The 17072-nt window shown below is 50.8% G+C and overlaps 1 protein-coding gene across 2 annotated transcripts in view; it reads right to left on the bottom strand.

The window, feature by feature from the left end:
• Positions 1-3419: 3419 nt before the first annotated feature.
• The window catches only part of PCNX2 (pecanex 2), a 311141-nt gene continuing 297488 nt past the window's right edge, over positions 3420-17072 (bottom strand). For both annotated transcript variants that reach the window (XM_061404843.1, XM_061404842.1), the window contains 2 exons: positions 5900-6348; positions 3420-4402 (listed from right to left, as the gene is read on the bottom strand). In XM_061404843.1, the coding sequence (XP_061260827.1) occupies positions 4241-4402; positions 5900-6348 (611 nt within the window). In that variant the 3' untranslated portion in view covers positions 3420-4240. The remainder of the gene's footprint in view (positions 4403-5899; positions 6349-17072) is intronic.

Raw genomic sequence — 17072 nt, forward strand, 5'->3', positions numbered from 1 at the left:
AATCACCCATGTGCCAGTAAAATTATTCTGAAAAGCATCAAAGTTTAAAAAAAAAGAAACAAGGGGGGAAAAAAGGAAAGGAGCCAAAGCCAGATGTGCCTGAGGAGGGTGAGGTCGGGGTCTCCTCGCAGCATGGCCCTGGGCAGTCGCTGGTGTGGGGAGCTCCTGCACTCTCGCTCGTGACGGTCCTGGCGGGAAAGGATTTGAGCCCAAGTCTGAGTGTCTCTTCCCATGACCCCCCACGTGCCCCCTTCGCCGGAAATTCATGTTGAACTCTAATCCCCCATGTGATGATATTAGGAGGTGGGGCCTTTGGAGGTGATTAGGTCATGAGGGTAGGGCCATCATGAAGGGGATTTGTGCCCTTGAAAAAGAGGCCCCAAAGCCCTCCCTCACCCCTGCTGCCATTTGAGGAAGCGGGCCTCACCAGACACTGAATCTGCTGATAATGTGATCTTGGACTTCCCAGCCTCCCAACTGTGGGTAATATTTGTTGTTTAAGGCTCCAGCCCGTGGTATCAGATAAAATGAATTCACAAATAACTGCAACTCAGGGCCAAGCATGCACAGCCTGTAGAAACAACATTCTGCTGAGGCTAAAGAGGGGAGAGAGGGCGGGACACCTGAGGCGCACACACTCGCCGAGCACTGCATCTGTGTTAGCCACTGAGGGGAGGGGCTCCCAGAGAGGAGGGGGCCACTTGAGATCAGGAATCCTCTTACACCTGAGTTTGAAATGCCTGCTATTCAGATAAATCCAGATGCCTAGCATAGCTGGGTGTGAGTCCAGACTTCACGGAGGAATTCACTCTGAAAAGCACCCAGTGGACATACGCAGAGCTCGCATGAAGAGCTCGGGCTGGAAGACATGGTCAGCAGGACGAGGCAGAGCTGATGTGGAGGCCGGGTGTGCCCAGTTGTTCTTTCCCCCTCCCTGTAGCAGCCGCTTCACACACAGTATTTAAAAATGGGAGTTTTTTGTTTGTTTTTGGTCATGCCTGTGGAATATTTGTTCCCCAACCAGGGATCATACCCAGGACAGGGGTAGTGAGTGCTGAGTCTAACCACTGGGTCACCAGGGAATTCCCCCAAATAGTTATCTTTTTATCTCTGAATAAGAAACGTTAGGGAGATGGTCCTGTAATTCACAGAATATGATCTCTGTCGTGGCTGACATGAAGAGGGCCCCGTAATGCTGTAAGTTCATTAAGTTACGGGGGCAAGGGGCAATGCCCCCGGGAAGCCTGGGAATGTGGGAGGGACCTTGCCCCTCTTTCTCTTCCATCTGTGTCTGTGCTCACGGAATGCTGTGTCTGGGAAGATCAGGTGGAGGTGGGGTCGGGGGAAGGCCTGATGGCAGGAGCTTGTGACTTGGGACAAAACAGTAGGAAAGTGGAGGAGGCTTGAGGAGAGTTCAGGGAACAGGCCTTGTGATGCCTGTTTCATGGACCAAGAGAAGTCCGCACATCAAATAATCTTAGAAACGGCCTGCCAGGCAGATGGTTTTAACACACGGTGCAGAATGTAGACTCAGTAATGCCAGAATAGCCACGTGATTCATATAAAACCCAGCACTACAGTCTATATTATCTTTCAAAGAGAAGCAATTGTGTTCAGCATCCAAATGTAGAAAATAACTCTTTAGCTCAAGTCCAGCAGAACGTTTGAATAACTCCAGTAGGAAATGTCACCTTTGGAAAATCTCCTCTAAATGGGGGCTAATAATACAATATTTTGCAAGGAGTACACTCTGATAAACAGTTGATCAGCTGAAGATCAGATTAACGAGCTCATGAGTCGTAAATATAAAAGTTGTTTACAACACTTAAAAAAAACGCGTGACTGAGTTGTTGACAGCCCAGAAGAGTCCTGGAGGGGGGCCAGCCGTGATCTCGCCCGGGGTCCACGTGCGCACACGCTCTGCGTGCACACTCAGGCAGCCTTCCCGCTATAGACAGTGCGGGGCGTGGCGCCCTGTCTGAGGAGTCTGGCCCTGACGTGGGTAGACCACACCGTTCCTCCTCCCGCTGCACCCCCCAAAGCTGCCAGAGAACCAGGATAATAAGCAGTAGACCCAGCAGTTGAAGAAGCAGCTCGTAGATCTCTCGTGGAACAAGATGCAGGCACAGCAGGGGTGCATTTGTCTTTTCATCTGCATCAGCCTGTCCTTATAGACTGGTTTCCTAGCTCTGTGAGCAGCTCTCACTTTCTCTGAAAGCCATGCCTCTGTTTCTTACTTCTAGAGGCCCAAGGAGCACCCAGGCTGAATGCTGCTGGGCGTGGGTCATTTTCTTACCTAATTCAAGTGACCACCCTAATGTAGGGAAGCTGCCCTTTAGTCCCGAGGGCTTGGTTGCCAAGTTGCCCAAGAGAATTTCAGGAACTGCCAGCCAAGTTTGGTTGAGCCAACTTAAAGAACTGTACTGAGGTTATTTCAGCTGTTCTTTAGACAGACATCTGCAAATCCATCAGAAATAAGAAAAATGCACCTCTAGGGATCACTGATTTGAGAACGCACTCTGTCTCTGATGATAGACTCTATCTATTGTTGCTGCTGCTGCTAAGTCACTTCAGTCGTGTCTGACTCTGTGTGACCCCATAGACGGCAGCCCACCAGGCTCCCCTGTCCCTGGGATTCTCAAGGCAAGAACACTGGAGTGGGTTGCCATTTCCTTCTCCAATGCATGAAAGTGAAAAGTGAAAGTGAAGTCGCTCAGTCGTGTCCGACTCCTAGCGACCCCATGGACTGCAGCCTACCAGACTCCTCCATCCATGGGATTCTCCAGGCAAGAGTACTGGAGTGGGGTGCCATCACCTTCTCCGCTACCTATTGTTATTAATTGCTAATTTTTATTTTACAAAAAAAAAAAAAAAAGAGTATTACCATCTACTTCCAAGAGATAAGGCATTCTCTACAATACTATCCCCTCTGCCTACACTTCCAATCCCAAATACCTTTAAGAAATTTGTGTGACTGCTTTCAAATTGGGTATCTCTTAACTATTGTCTTTCCAAAAGGGATGCCTCACCAGGTCAGTGATGGGTATTTTCCATGGACCCTGTTCTGAGACCCTTCTTCCCCCCTCACAGCAGCAAGAAGCCACGTTTCTGCTCTACCTGTTGGGATTCTTAAGATGAGAAAAACTGTCTCAGAATTTGCCTACAACATTGTAAATCAACTATACTTCAGTTAAAAAAGGAATTTAAAAAAGAATCTGAAGAATAATTATATATATATATATATATAACTGAATCACTTTGCTGTACACCTGAAACTAACACAACATTGTAAATTATACTTTGTAAAAAATTAAAAAAATAATTTGCCTAAATGTCATTCTTACAGTGAAGGGTCAAATTTTTTTTTTTTCAAAGAAATGACAACAGTTCAGTAGAACTCAAACAACCAGACACAGCAATAACTGTAAACATTTTAATTTCAAAAACAAAGTATGTGCAAATGTCCTGTGACACAGTAAGGATTGCTTGGCTTGGAAACAAGTATGCATTCCTGGGAAGCACACAGGCACGCCGGGAGAGATGGGGCCTGGCTTCCTGCAGGAGGTCGCTGTGATCGCAGTTAGCATCATTCCTAGGTGGCTGTCTGTGGCCTGCCTTGACTAAACTTCTGCACGCACATTGCTGGGGACAGTTGGCTCCTTTCACAGGATGTTTTGGACGTGACTGCATGCACTGTCACGATTTTTGCAGTAAAGCTGTCACTGGTTTATATTTAACATCTGCATAAATATTATCAAGAAGTGAGATGTTTACACATAGATTGAACACCAGTGCATTGGACCAGCTCATGGTGTGATATGCACTGCTGTCTGCTGCTTTTTCACGGTAACAGTGAGTGTAAAATGCCAGTTGTTTAGCATGCAGCTGTCTTATCATCAGGGCAGGAAGGAGTTATGTGCTCTGCTTGAGTTGTCTTAAGATGTTACATGGCTTTTGTTTGAATTGTCCAGTTCTTGGAAGGGTGCCTCCCGCATCCCACCACTCGGGCCACAAGAGCCAAAGGAGAGGGAGACCTGGTGTCAAGGTTTGTTTTCATCACGTGAGAGATTTTTTAAGAACCTGAGATCGAGTTGCTCTGTTTTCTCCACAGCACTCATTTCTCCATAGGACAGATCTCCTGGCTCAAATTCTGTGCTCTGTTTGGTTTGGGAAGCGCAAGGGGGAAGCCAGGGTGGTTTGGTCCTTCCCCGACACCATGGCTCCTCTGGCCCAAGCTTGGCTACTGCTCGTCGGAAGCACTCTGCTGGGAGGCCGTGTCATCCAGGCCCATGTCCTCCTGGCTCGCTCTTCTGCACATCACCCCTAGGTTCTTGGCCACATGGTGTTCTTGAAGCAGCCCCTGCTCAGTGACCTCTGTGTGTTCGCAAGGCTCAGAGAAGTGCTTTCAAAGAGAAAAGAGAAGCGAGTGTTATGGCTCAGCAAAGCTGATCACCTCCCCTGTGACTGTCTCACAGCTGCAGGTGCCAGCTGGTAGTGTGGCAGGGACATGGGGTCAGAGTCTAAAGGAAAGTACAGTTACAGAGGACCAAAGGCGTCTGGGCTTGAGGAAGGGCCATGCAGTCCCAGCCACGAGTCTAACACAGTGAAAGGGGTGCCTCCACACAGGGACCTATTCTCGGGTAATCTGCAAAGAGACGACCTTGGGTAAAAAGTCCTTTGTGAGCCTGGATTTTCTGAGTTTGGGTCAATGTCACTTCATATACACTCAGCCCTGCACCAGTGCTAAATCCTGCAGGTTTAATCCCAAATGGTAATACCGAGGCTTTTTTTATTCTGCCTGAATGTGGTCCCAAGGACTCAGCCATCCTTGTGGGGGAGAGGGAGAGAGAATTTTTCAGAATCTCAGAACTGCACCCACAGATTGTCATAAACACATCTTGGGGGTGGCAGAAAGGTATGCATTGTTATTGAGGAACTGAGAAAAAGGGAAGGAGGTTTGTTCACATTTAGTTGTCTAACTAAACTTGGTTAAACTCCTGAAGTAACCTGGGGCTCCAGGGTGCTCATAACCCACTCCCCCCTGCGCCCCCCCTCACTGAAGGCTGCAATGCCCAGGCTCTTCTTGGGGCAGGTCATGCTGGTCCTTGTTTCAAGGTGGCTGAAGTGCCACTGTATGGCTTCTCCTTGGAGGGGGGGTGGGGTGGTGGCAGGGAGAGCCAGGCCCCCATCATCCACCTCCAAACACCTACACCAGAACCACAAGGCCAGCAGACTGTGACTCAGCTCCACTGCAGACAGGGCAGTGTGCCGAATGTTCAACCGAACTGCAAGTCTCCAGGCTGCTGCTGGCTTTTGCCTTAATGTCTCCTATTCTTTCCCCCCTACAGAAGAGAAAGGCTGGGTATTTATGTACATACTTACTTGTGATGCTCAGGGATTCATCCAATGCCAGCTAGCTAGGGATTCTAGATAAGTAACAGTTTATTTGGGTGACGTCCTCAAAACTCTCTAACATTTAATTGCATAAAGCAGAAGGCCATCTCAGCAGCTTCACAATGAAATCTAGAGGCTAGGAATCGATGAGGATCTGCCTGCCAGGCTGGTGTGCGTCCTTTCCTCTCCCTCCAGCCAGAGGAATGTGAAAAGAGAAGGAAATACAACCGGTCCTTTTACCTGGGCCCATGGAGAGCCTGCCCCCACACCCGGGTTCAGGGCGGAGGGGACGCTGCCTTCGGGCGCCCTGCAATGCCGCCTGCCGGGCGCCACTACTACAGCAGCAGTGTGATGTATCCTGTCGGCCTCAGAGCGCAGACACTCCAGCTCCTATCTCACCACTGCTCTGTTACTCTGGAAGCGCTACGGGGGAGGTGACTGGAGCCTGCAGGAAGGCGCCCGGGGTCCTCCGGCCAGGAGCCCTCCCCGCCCCTTAGCCCCTCACCCGTGTGGACTGGCTGGCGGCCCTGGCCGAGGGGCCCAAGGCAATGTTGACGCTGCTGGAAGACTGAGTGTCACTGGTGTTGCCCCCCTCGGCAGCAGACAGCCCGGAAATGACCAGGGCGCTGGAGAAGCTCCTCTTGCCAAACAGGAAGCTGAGAGTGGAGCTGGTGGATGAGCCCAGGCTGGACCTGAGGAGGGCCTCGGCCCGCTCACGCACGCTCAGGGGGCCGGCGGGAGGGGCGGCTGGGGGCTGCGAGTGCAGCGACGCGGCCGAGGGGCACAGGGACAGCCGGCTGCCCGAGCGCCGCGGGGCCAGCTCGTGGACCGACGTGGACGTCTGCAGGAAGGTCGGGCGGCTGCCCGCGACCGGGCCGGATGCGCGCAGGACCGGCGGCGTTTGGCTTAAGGCCCTGTGGGCCTGGACGGACTGACTCCTGCCTTTTCTCCTGCCTTTAAAAGAAAGCAGAGCAAAGCAGATAAACAGCAAGGCCCTACTGTACAGCACAGGGAACTCTTCTCAATACTCTGTAATAACCTATATGGGAAAAGAATCCGAAAAAGCACAAACACACACACACACACACACACATATATATATATGTGAAAGTGAAGTTGCTCAGTCATGTCTGACTCTTTGCCACCCCATGGACTGTAGCCTACCAGGCTCCTCAGTTCATAGAATTTTCCAGGCAAGAGCACAGGCGTGGGTTGCCATTTCCTTCGTCAGGGGATCTTCCCGACCCAGGGATCGAACCGGGGTCTCCCGCATTGCAGGCAGACGCTTTACCATCTGAGCCACCAGCGAAGCCCAATATGTTTGTATATATGTGTGGGCTTCCCGGGTGGCACGGTGGTAAAGAATCTGCCTGTCAATGCAAGAGATGCAAGAGACGTGGGTTCGATCCCTGGGTCAGAAAGATTCCCTGGAGGAGGAAATGGAAACCTACTCTAGTATCCTTGCCTGGAAAATTCCATGGACAGAGAAGCCTGGTTGGCTACATACAGTCCATAGGATCCAAAAGAGTCAGACAGACTCAGCACACACACACACACAGAGTATGTATGTACAACTGAATCACTGCTGTACACCTGAAATTAACATGACATTGTAAATCAACTATAAATTAAAAAACCCATAAGACAGGGAATTAAAGAGAAAGAAGGGGAAAGCAGGGGCATTCGAAAGGTCACTCATCTAGTCAACCAGAGCTTTCTAAAATGGGAAATTAAGAAAAAGAAAAGAAAACAGAGCAGACCAGGTTGTCATGCAGGTGGTCGGTAATGTCACTGTCTTCGAGGTGAGGTGGGAGGCCTGCTCTGTGGAACCCCAGAGAGCCAGGTTGTCCCCCGCCTTCTGGGCCAGGACAGAGGGCTGGGAGCCCAGATCAGGCCTCCACTAAGGCCTGAGGACTGAAGGGTGGGGTGCGGGCACTGCTGTGGGGAGCAGCAGCCAGCGGTATGCACCTGTCCAAGTTGCCCAGGCTTGTCCTGGCTTTCACACTGAAGTCTCCTGTCCCTGGAAGCATGAGGGAAAATACGCAGGTTTAGATTATTTGTATTGCCCTCAAAAAGGAGTTTTGTTTTTTTTTAAAGTTTGGCCTTTATTTTCTAAAAAACTTTCCCCTAAGATCAAGGTCTTTGAGAGGAAGCCCTCCTCAGGCTCACAGCGGCATGCGTCACTCAGGTTCCCATGTCTGCTGGGGCTCCCAGTGGACTGGAGGGGCTCCCAGCTCCTTTTGGCTAGCCATCCTCACCCTTGGGGGTCACTTTTGGCCTAGCTCTCACTGAGAATCATTGAAACAAGGCCATTTTGACACAAGGGACTGGACTGCCCAAGGGTTTGGTCCGGGCACATCTCTGGGGGCGATGAGGGGGAGGCTTTAAAGTGCTAGACCCGCCTCTGCAGTTGTAGAGACCAGGCAGGTGGAGGAAGGCTTGCGCCTGCTGGAATGCTGAATCCTTAACTTAATCACCAGGTGGTTTAGTCATTAAATCTGACTTTTTTGACCCCATGGACTATGCCCCCCAGGCTCCTCTGTCCATGGGATACTCCAGGCAAGAATACTGGAGTGGGTTTCCATTTCCTTCTCCAGGGAATCTTCCTGATCCAGGAATGGAACCCAGCTCTCCTGCATTGCAGGCTGATTCTTTACCAACTGAGCTACAAGGGAAGCCCAGAGGGTCTAATATTATTTTAATAACAACAAGGTATTACTGTATAACACAGAGAACTATATTCAGTGTCCTGTGATAAACCATAATGGAAAAAAAAACTAGAAAAAAAAAGACTACAATGTATAAATGAATCACTTTGCTGTATGTAGAGCAGAAATTAACACAACACTATTAATCAACTATACTTAAATTTTTAAAATTTTTAAATGAATGAAAATTAATATTATTTTGAAGGGGACAGCTAGTGATGTCACAGTGCTACCAGTTGCCCTACTCACAGGTCTCCTGAAGTGGCTCAGTTACATTCGATTAGTACAAATAGAGAGGGCTGTGCGTGGGTACACACAAGGATTGTCACCTCATCCCAAGTTCCCAAATTATTAACAGGGTATCTGGTGAGGCTTAAATATGTATATTTGTCTATGGGACCACATGAGTGACACATTTTAATTTTTAAAAAAATTTTATTAGAGTATAGTTGATTTACATGGGCTTCCCAGATGGCAAGTGGTAAAGAATCCACCTGCCAATGCAGGAAAGGCAGGAGGCGTGGGTTCAATCCTGGGGTCAGAAAGATCCCCTGGAGGAGGAAATGGCAACCCACTCCAGTATTCTTGCTGGTAAAATCCCATGACAGAGGAACCTGGTGGGCTAATCCACCCAGGATTTGCACCACCACTTTTCATCAGCCTCTTGATGAAAGTGAAAGAGGGGAGAGAAAAAGCTGGCTTAAAACTCAACATTCAGAAAACTAAGATCATGTGCATCCAGTCCCAGCACACCACGGTGGTGCTAATCCATGGGATCGCAGAGTCAGCCGACTAAGCGACTGAGCACACACATGGTTGTTACAACTTTGTGTTAGCTTCAGGTGTACAGCAAGTGGTTCAGTTATACACATACACATATCCACTCTTTTCAAGATTCTTTTTGCATATAGGTTAGTATAGAATACCGAGTAGTGTTCCCTGTGTTATACAATACAGTCCTTGTTAGTTATCTGTTTTATATATAGTCGTACATATATGTCAATTCCAATCTCCCAATTTATCCTTGCTCCTGCTTTACCCCCTGGTAACCATGTTTGTTTTTTACATCTGTGACTCTATTTCTGTTTGGAGATAAGTTCATTTGTACCCTTTTTTTTCAAGCAGTGTCATAGGATTTTTGTCTTTCTCTGTCTGACTTGCTGCACTCAACATGGGAAGAGACGTTACTGTGGACATTCCCTGGGTCTCCCCAAGCCCTGCTCCTCCCACTGCCCTGGACTGGCTGAAAGGGGCCTCCTGACTTTGACCTTAGTGCCATTTGCCCACTGTGGTGGTGGGTGACCAGTTTCAGAGAGCACTGGGGTTCCCACCTGGCTCCCTCCTGCCCGTCCAAGAAACTGGGGTGCTCCCCCTGCAGAGCGGCTCACAGTGTGGGACTGGAGTCAGGTTCCCGGGTGAGTGCAGGCACCTGGGCCCTACCCAGGCTGGGGCCCATCTGATCATCCCTGCTGAGTACTTATTCTTGCAGAGGAAGACAGAGAGAGAAAGGGACCCTGACGAATCAGAATTAAGAAGAGAGATGGTGATTTGTTAGTTTATTCAGTTTGGCAAGGCCAAACATCTGTTTCTGATTTATCCTGTAACGCTGATTGCTGCCCCAAAATACTCCACAGTCATCTGCAAGATGGTGATTTTGATGCTGGAGAGACCACCCATACTTGGTGGGGGACGTAGCTCATTTCAGTAACAAAGGGACAAAGGCCCATCTGTGTGTCAGAGGGGACTGGTCTGTGTTCTATGCAAGACGGGGTAATCCTCTCCCCAAATTACTTCAGGTTTTCTTGAGGGTTTTTTGGTTGCTCTTGATTTTTTAAACATAATTTTGCAAATGGAACAAGTAAGAAACCAAACTGAATGCATTCATGCTACTTATTATTTTGTAGTTTAACTTTTTTTGCCAATTACTTCATTATCAAATTATGAGCGATTCTAGGGCAAACCTCCTAAGAGTCCGAGTTGAAATTCTATATAAATTACCCTCCTTGGTTCATTATTCCAGCATTATTCCTCTGTCTCTGATTGTTATCTCAAAAGTGGTGGTTCAGTTCAGTCGCTCAGTTGTGTCTGACTCTGCGACCCCATGGACTGTAGCACGCCAGGCCTCCCTGTCCATCACCAACTCCTGGAACTTGCTCAAACTCATGTCCATTGAGTCAGTGATGCCATCCAACCATCTCATCCTCTGTCGTCCCCTTCTCCCCCCACCTTCAATCTTTCCCAGCATCAGGGTCTTTTCCAATGAGTCAGTTCTTCACATCAGGTGGCCAAAATATTGGAGCTTCAGCTTCAGCATCAGTCCTTCCAATGAATATTCAGGGTTGAATTCCTTTAGGATTGACTGATTTGATCTCCTTGCAGTCCAAGAGACTCTCGAGAATCTCTTCAACACCACAGTTCAAAAACATCAGTTCTTTGGTGCTCAGCTATCTTTATGGTCCAACTCTCAATCCATGCTTGGCTACTGAAAAAACCATAGCTTTGACTATATGGAGCTTTGTCAGTAAAGAAATGTCTCTCTGCTTTTTAATATGCTGTCTAGGTTTGTCATAGCTCTTCTTCCAAGGAGCAAGTGCCTTTTAATTTCATGGCTGCAATCATCATCTGCAGTGATTTTTGGAGCCCAAGAAAATAAAATTTGTCATGGTTTCCATTGTTTCCCCATCTATTTGCATGAAGTGATGGGACTGGATGCCATGATCTTAGTTTTCTGAATGCTGAGTTTTAAGCCAGCTTTTTCTCTCCCCTCTTTCACTTTCATCAAGAGGCTGATGAAAAGTGGTGGTGCAAATCCTTAGAATAGGATAGATGAGATAGTCTTTCTGTCCAACTGATGAGTAAGATTACTTGTTATTGTTGATCAGTTGCCAAGTCATGTCCGACTCTTTGCAATCCCATGGACTGCAGCATGCAAGGCCACCTCCCTGTTCCTCACCATCTCTTGGAGTTTGCCCAAGTTCATGTCCATTGAATTGGTGATTAGTTATGAATTCCTAACTTCTCTGAGCCACCAGGCCACCAGCCTCCACCAGTGGGCTGAGTCCCCTTCCAGTGAGAAGTCTGCATGTTGTCAGCCACCGCTGGGGCTGCACAGTGAGCTCCTGGCCACTGGGCATGAGGGCACGCCATCCAGGCATGAGGTATGGCCACCTGGGACCCCAGTCCTCTGAGAATCCAGCAAGGACCAGGAAGGGGACACTCAGCTGGGAACTGAAGCAGGACATGGGGGAGGAAGACTTGGGACCCCAGTTACAGGCACGGAGCCTTGGGCACTGTGAGTAACACAAGATCCCTGTTCTTAGAACTTGGTTCACATCCACCCTTGAGAACATCTCAATCACTGCTGCTTAGCCAGGCTTCATGCTCTGCTTGGGCACTCAGATCCTCCCCCAAAGCCCCCAGGGACTCCCTTCCACAGGATCCCACAGGATACACTAGGCATCCCTGGTTGCCTGCGCAGCATCATGTGGTGGCCTCCACCCTCTGCCCTGCCTCTGACAGTATCCTTTCTGCAGGCTTGTTGCTTGGCACACTGACTGGCAAATAAGAACTCAAGCTACAAAACTCACCTCACACTGAAACCCAGAGCTTCTTCAACCCCTGACTAGGAACAGACCTATCCCTAGTTTGGGTGGGTACAGGGCTTCTTAGGGCTCCCCAGGTGGCTCAATAGTAAAGAACTCGCCTGCCAATGCAGGAGACACAGGTTCGATCCCTGGGTTGGGAAGATCCCCTGGTGGAGGAAATGGCAACCCACTCTGATTCTTGCCTGGGGAGTTCTGTGGACAGAGGAGCCCAGCGGGCTACAGTCCATGGGATTGAAGAGTCGGACACGACTTAGCAACTCAACGACAGCAGGGCTTCTTGACTATTAGAACCATCTGTATAAGAAAGATACAACCTGCCTCCCCAACCCCCAGCACACAGATACCTCCTCCTGCCCCTGGAAAATGAAATTCCCTCCTTGTTTTTACTACCACTGTGGTTAAAGCCACACGGGGACATCGCCACCTTTGGCTGTGTGGTTCCCTCCTTCGGCATGTGGGAAGCTTCAAAATGCCTTGACCTAGAGGCTGAACCCCCTCCAGCCCCCCACCATGTGCCCCTGCAGACTTTGGGTCAGGGGGTGGTGGGGAGCAAGCTATAGAGGGAGCTGGGAAGGCGTCTCCCTTTATTCCAGGTCAAGCACAAAGATCCGGGATCAGGAACACCCTCCCAAGACTGGAGACCGGCCTCTAACTTTCCTGAGCTGGTTGAGCAGGCTCTGGCTTCCTTTCTGGAATCTGTGGATGCACTGGTTTGATTCAGCTGAAGGGAGGGTTAGGAGGAGGCCAGAGAAGCTGGAAGCTGAAAGGAAACCCAGCATCTGCCCAGCACAGGACACCATCCTACTGGGAATGGTGGGGTGTCCGGGCTTCCCCAGCTGCCCTCCCTCTTCCAGGAACCTTCGGGCATGGCACTGCTGGCTGCATCATTTGGGAAGAGTCCTTAGTGGCAGGTACAGGAACCTGAGGCCAGGCTGGCCAGCCAGGCAGGGCTGCCCGTCATTACGTGGGGATCCCTGTGGGGGCCTGTGTCCTTGAGGTCTCAGGGGCTACTGCATTCGGGACCTCAGTAACTGAAAATTTTGTATCAAGAGAACCGGGAAGCCCCACCACCACCACTCTCTGCACCAGCTGAGGAGGGGAAGACTGGTGTGGGTGGGGGAGGTGGGTGTTGCTGGGCTTCAGAAGCCTGAGCCAGGAGGCAGGCAGCTCTCTCAGGCACAGCACAGATGCTCCATGAGCACCTGCATTTATCAGGGGCTGAGGGATGCAGCCAGGGAGCCCACAGGAAGCTTCCCATCTTGGGCTTTGTTCTCTGATTCCCAGATCCCGACTTGGTGCTTACTTACAGGAGGGCATGCCAAGGTCGTGGAGAGAAGGGACGGGGTCCTGGCCTTGAACTTCACCAGGGAGTGAGAGGGTGCTATAAACCACAGCCAAAGGTGCTGATGTCCCCATGTGGCTTTAACCACAGTGGTGGTAAAAACAAGGGCACAATTCATTTTGCAGGGGCAGGAAGAGGAGTCTGTGTGCTGCATGTCAGGGAGGAAGGTTGTCTCTTTCGATACCAACTCTGGGCCTTTCCAGATGTCTCCTGGGGGCCTGCCCTGCCCCACGTGTCCTCAGATTCCCCTCCTGTCTTGGAGCGAGCCTGTGAGCCTCAGGGGCTGGTTTCCAGCAAACTGTCTCAGATGTTTCGTCCTTTTGAGGGCAAGTTTGGACTCCAGCCCTGCCCAGCCCCACAGAATGGGGGTTTGGCTTATGCTACCAGCTGCAATGTCCCCTGGTGAGTTTGGGGGAAGGCTTGCCCCAGGCAGCGGCTGAGGCAGGGGGGTCGTGGGGTTGCTGGGCAGAGCTGGAGAGCAGGAGGGGCCATCTGTGCTGTTCCCTCTCTTGGACTTGCGCTCTGCCAACTTCTCTTGGTCCACTGGGCACCCTCAGGGACTCTAAGCCAGATGGCCTGAAAGGTGGCCACTCCTGCGTCCTTCAGGGGACCGGCTGGGCTGCATCGGGAAATGCTTGGATGTCCCAGGGCAGGGAGAGCCTGCGGGGGACCATGGCGTGGTCCTCCTCTGGGGGAGGGAAGACAGGCAGCTGCCTTGGAGGCCTTCCTTCTCCCCAAGATTAGGCCCACTTGGTGTGGCCAGCACTGTCTCCTCAAGGCATCACCAGGAGAGGGACCAGCCTTGGGTCTGGAGAATCTTCTAAAGATAGATGAGGGGTTCTGGCAAGGGGCTTGGGGCACAAGGTCAAGCCGGTAGATAGGATCAGCAGCCCTCGGCTCTTTGCTCTTGGCTGACAGTTAGAACTGGACATGGAACAACAGACTGGTTGCAAATAGGAAAAGGAGTTTGGCAAGGCTGTATATTATCACCCTGCTTATTTAACTTCTATGCAGAGTACATCATGAGAAACGCTGGACTGGAAGAAACACAAGCTGGGATCAAGATTGCCGGGAGAAATATCAATAATCTCAGATATGCAGATGACACCACCCTTATGGCAGAAAGTGAGAGGAACTAAAAAGCCTCTTGATGAAAGTGAAAGTGAAGAGTGAAAAAGTTGGCTTAAAGCTCAACATTCAGAAAACAAAGATCATGGCATCTGGTCCCATCACTTCATGGGAAATAGATGGGGAAACAGTGGAAACAGTGTCAGACTTTATTTTTGGGGGCTCCAAAATCACTGCAGATGGTGACTGCAGCCATGAAACTAAAAGACGCCTACTCCTTGGAAAGAAAGTTATGACCAACCTAGATAGCATATTCAAAAGCAGAGACATTACTTTGCCAACAAAGGTTCCTCCAGTCAAGGCTATGGTTTTTCCTGTGGTCATGTATGGATGTGAGAGTTGGACTGTGAAGAAAGCTGAGCGCCAAAGAATTGATGCTTTTGAATTGTGGTGTTGGAGAAGACTCTTGAGAGTCCCTTGGACTGCAAGGAGATCCAACTAGTCTATTCTGACAGAGATCAGCCCTGGGATTTCTTTGGAGGGAATGATGCTGAAGCTGAAACTCCAGTACTTTGGCGACCTCATGCGAAGAGTTGACTCATTGGAAAAGACTCTGATGCTGGGAGAGATTGGGGGCAAGAGGAGAAGGGGACGACAGAGGATGAGATGGCTGGATGGCATCACTGACTCGATGGACGTGAGTCTGAATGAACTCCAGGAGTTGGTGATGGACAGGGAGGCCTGGCGTGCTGCGATTCATGGGGTTGCAAAGAGTCGGACACAACTGAGCGACTGAACTGGACTGAGATGGACGGAAGCTGGCAACCGCTGAATTCCACTTGGAAATTCCATGACCCGAGGGCCTGAGACCCCACCAGCCTCCAGAGAAGACTTAGCGGGAAAGGCTGAGTCCGGAGGGGACCATCCCGTCTATCGCTGGACCTGTGCAGAGCACCACCTTAGCCCTGGGTGCTCCCTGGCACTTTAAAGGGTCCCTCTTGGCACCCCGTTTCCCCATTACATCTCTCCCCACAGGACCAGGAAGTGGCAGGGACAAGGGATATGCTGACCGGCTCCCACACACTCCTGCCACCATGTGGTGGGCCCCAGGCTCTCTGGAAGGCCCGGACTGAACCCAGAGCCTGCCCAGAACTGCCCCAGGGTCCCCACCTAGGGTGAGCCTTGGGCCTTCCTGCAGGTGAGCGGCTGGGCAAGGAGCAGCTGGGAGGTATGGATGGAGGTGGATGTGCAGAGTCTACACAGGCACAGGCTTCTCTTTGGGCACGGTAGTGCGGGGACAGTGGGTCACAGGCTCTATGTGTGCTCATGTCCCCCACCCTGGGAAGTGAGGGCCACCACCAAGCCTCCCCACCCCATGAGCTCTTTGCTGCCCTCCTACAGGGGAGGGCAGCTCCCAGGCCTGACCACACACAGGGGACCCAGTGGCAGGGTGGGGGAGGCAGAGTGGTATGGCTGGCTGGCTGGCTGGGGGCCTCCCTGAGAAGGCAGCATTTGGCCAGAGGCTGAGTGGGGGACTGAGTCCAGCCTGGGGGCAGCACATCCAGCCTGAGGAAGCAGCAGCAGCAGGAGCTCTGAGGCGAGCAGCCCCTGGGATGAATGAGGGGCAGAGGGGGCTTCTAAGGCTGGGGGTGTGAGCCAGCAGGAGCGGGTGACAGAGATTCTGGAGACAGCAGTCACGGGGAGCCCTGCAAGCTGGGTGAGGCTCAGCTGGGACTCCCAGGTCATATGCTGAGGTCCTAATCCTAGGACCTCAGGGGGTGACCTTGTTTGGAAATGGCTGTGGCAGGTATCATTCCTTAAGATGGGGTCATACTGGAGTAGGGGGGCCTAATCCAAGGTGAATCACGTCCTTACGAAAGGGGGAATCTGGACACAGAAACGCACATTGGAGAGCACCATGTGAAGATGAAGGCAGAGATCAGGATGAAGCTTCTGCAAGGTAAGGAATGCCCAAGGTCGCCAGCAAACCACCAGAAACCAGGGGAGAGGCTGGGGACCCCTTCTCCTGCACAGCCTCAGAGGAAATCCACCTCGCCAACACCTTGAGTTTGGACTTCCAGCCTCCAGAGCTGGGAGGCAGTCTTTTGTTGAAGCTACTGAGTTTCTGGTACTTTGTTACAATTTCCCTATAGCAAAGGAACACAGGTCAGTTCTGAGAGATACGGAAGCCATCGTTCAACAGAAAGATGTCCTGTTAGAACGCCGTCACCTGGCAGGTATGGGGAAAAGAGACTCATGATTTGTGCAGTTGTCAAGGCTGCCTGAATGGCCAGAGAGAGCAAGAGAGTGGCTCTTCCTTCCTTGGGGGTGGGGAGGGCGTGGTGAGCTCCCTCCCAGCTCTCTGACCCTCTGCAGGGGGCACCAGTCTCAGGATAACTTCTGGGGGTGCAAGGCCTTCTTTCCACAGACTATCAGCTTTTCCTAGAGGACAGGGAGGGACATGTGTCTGCTCCGCGTCCCCAATCCCTGTGAGAGTGTTAACAGCCTCAGCAGGGAGGCCAGAGGTCTCCAAGCAGCAGGAGGAAATAAACTGCAAGTGGCAGACAGTTTTTTCCCTTCTCCGTTGACAAAATCAGTTCTGCCTAAGACAACCTTTTTTTTTTTTTTTCTTTTCTCAAACCTTGGGCTGATAATGGCTCAACAAACCAGTATTCATGTCAATTGTTTTATGGTTGGGGACGACCCACCTTGTACCATTCTATCTAAAAACTGCACATTGTGGAAGAGGGGCTTGGTGAAATTCCCTCAGCCTTGAGGGATCTCTCTTATCTGATTAGCAGCTTGCAAATGGAGAAGGCAATGGCACCCCACTCCAGTACTCTTGCCTGGAAAATCCCATGGATGGAGGAGCCTGGTGGGCTGCAGTCCGTGGGGTCACTGAGAGTCGGACACGACTGAGCGACTTCACTTTCACTTTCATGCATTGGAGAAGGA

The sequence above is a fragment of the Bos javanicus genome, chromosome 28 (assembly GCF_032452875.1).
Source record: "Bos javanicus breed banteng chromosome 28, ARS-OSU_banteng_1.0, whole genome shotgun sequence".
NCBI lineage: Eukaryota > Metazoa > Chordata > Mammalia > Artiodactyla > Bovidae > Bos > Bos javanicus.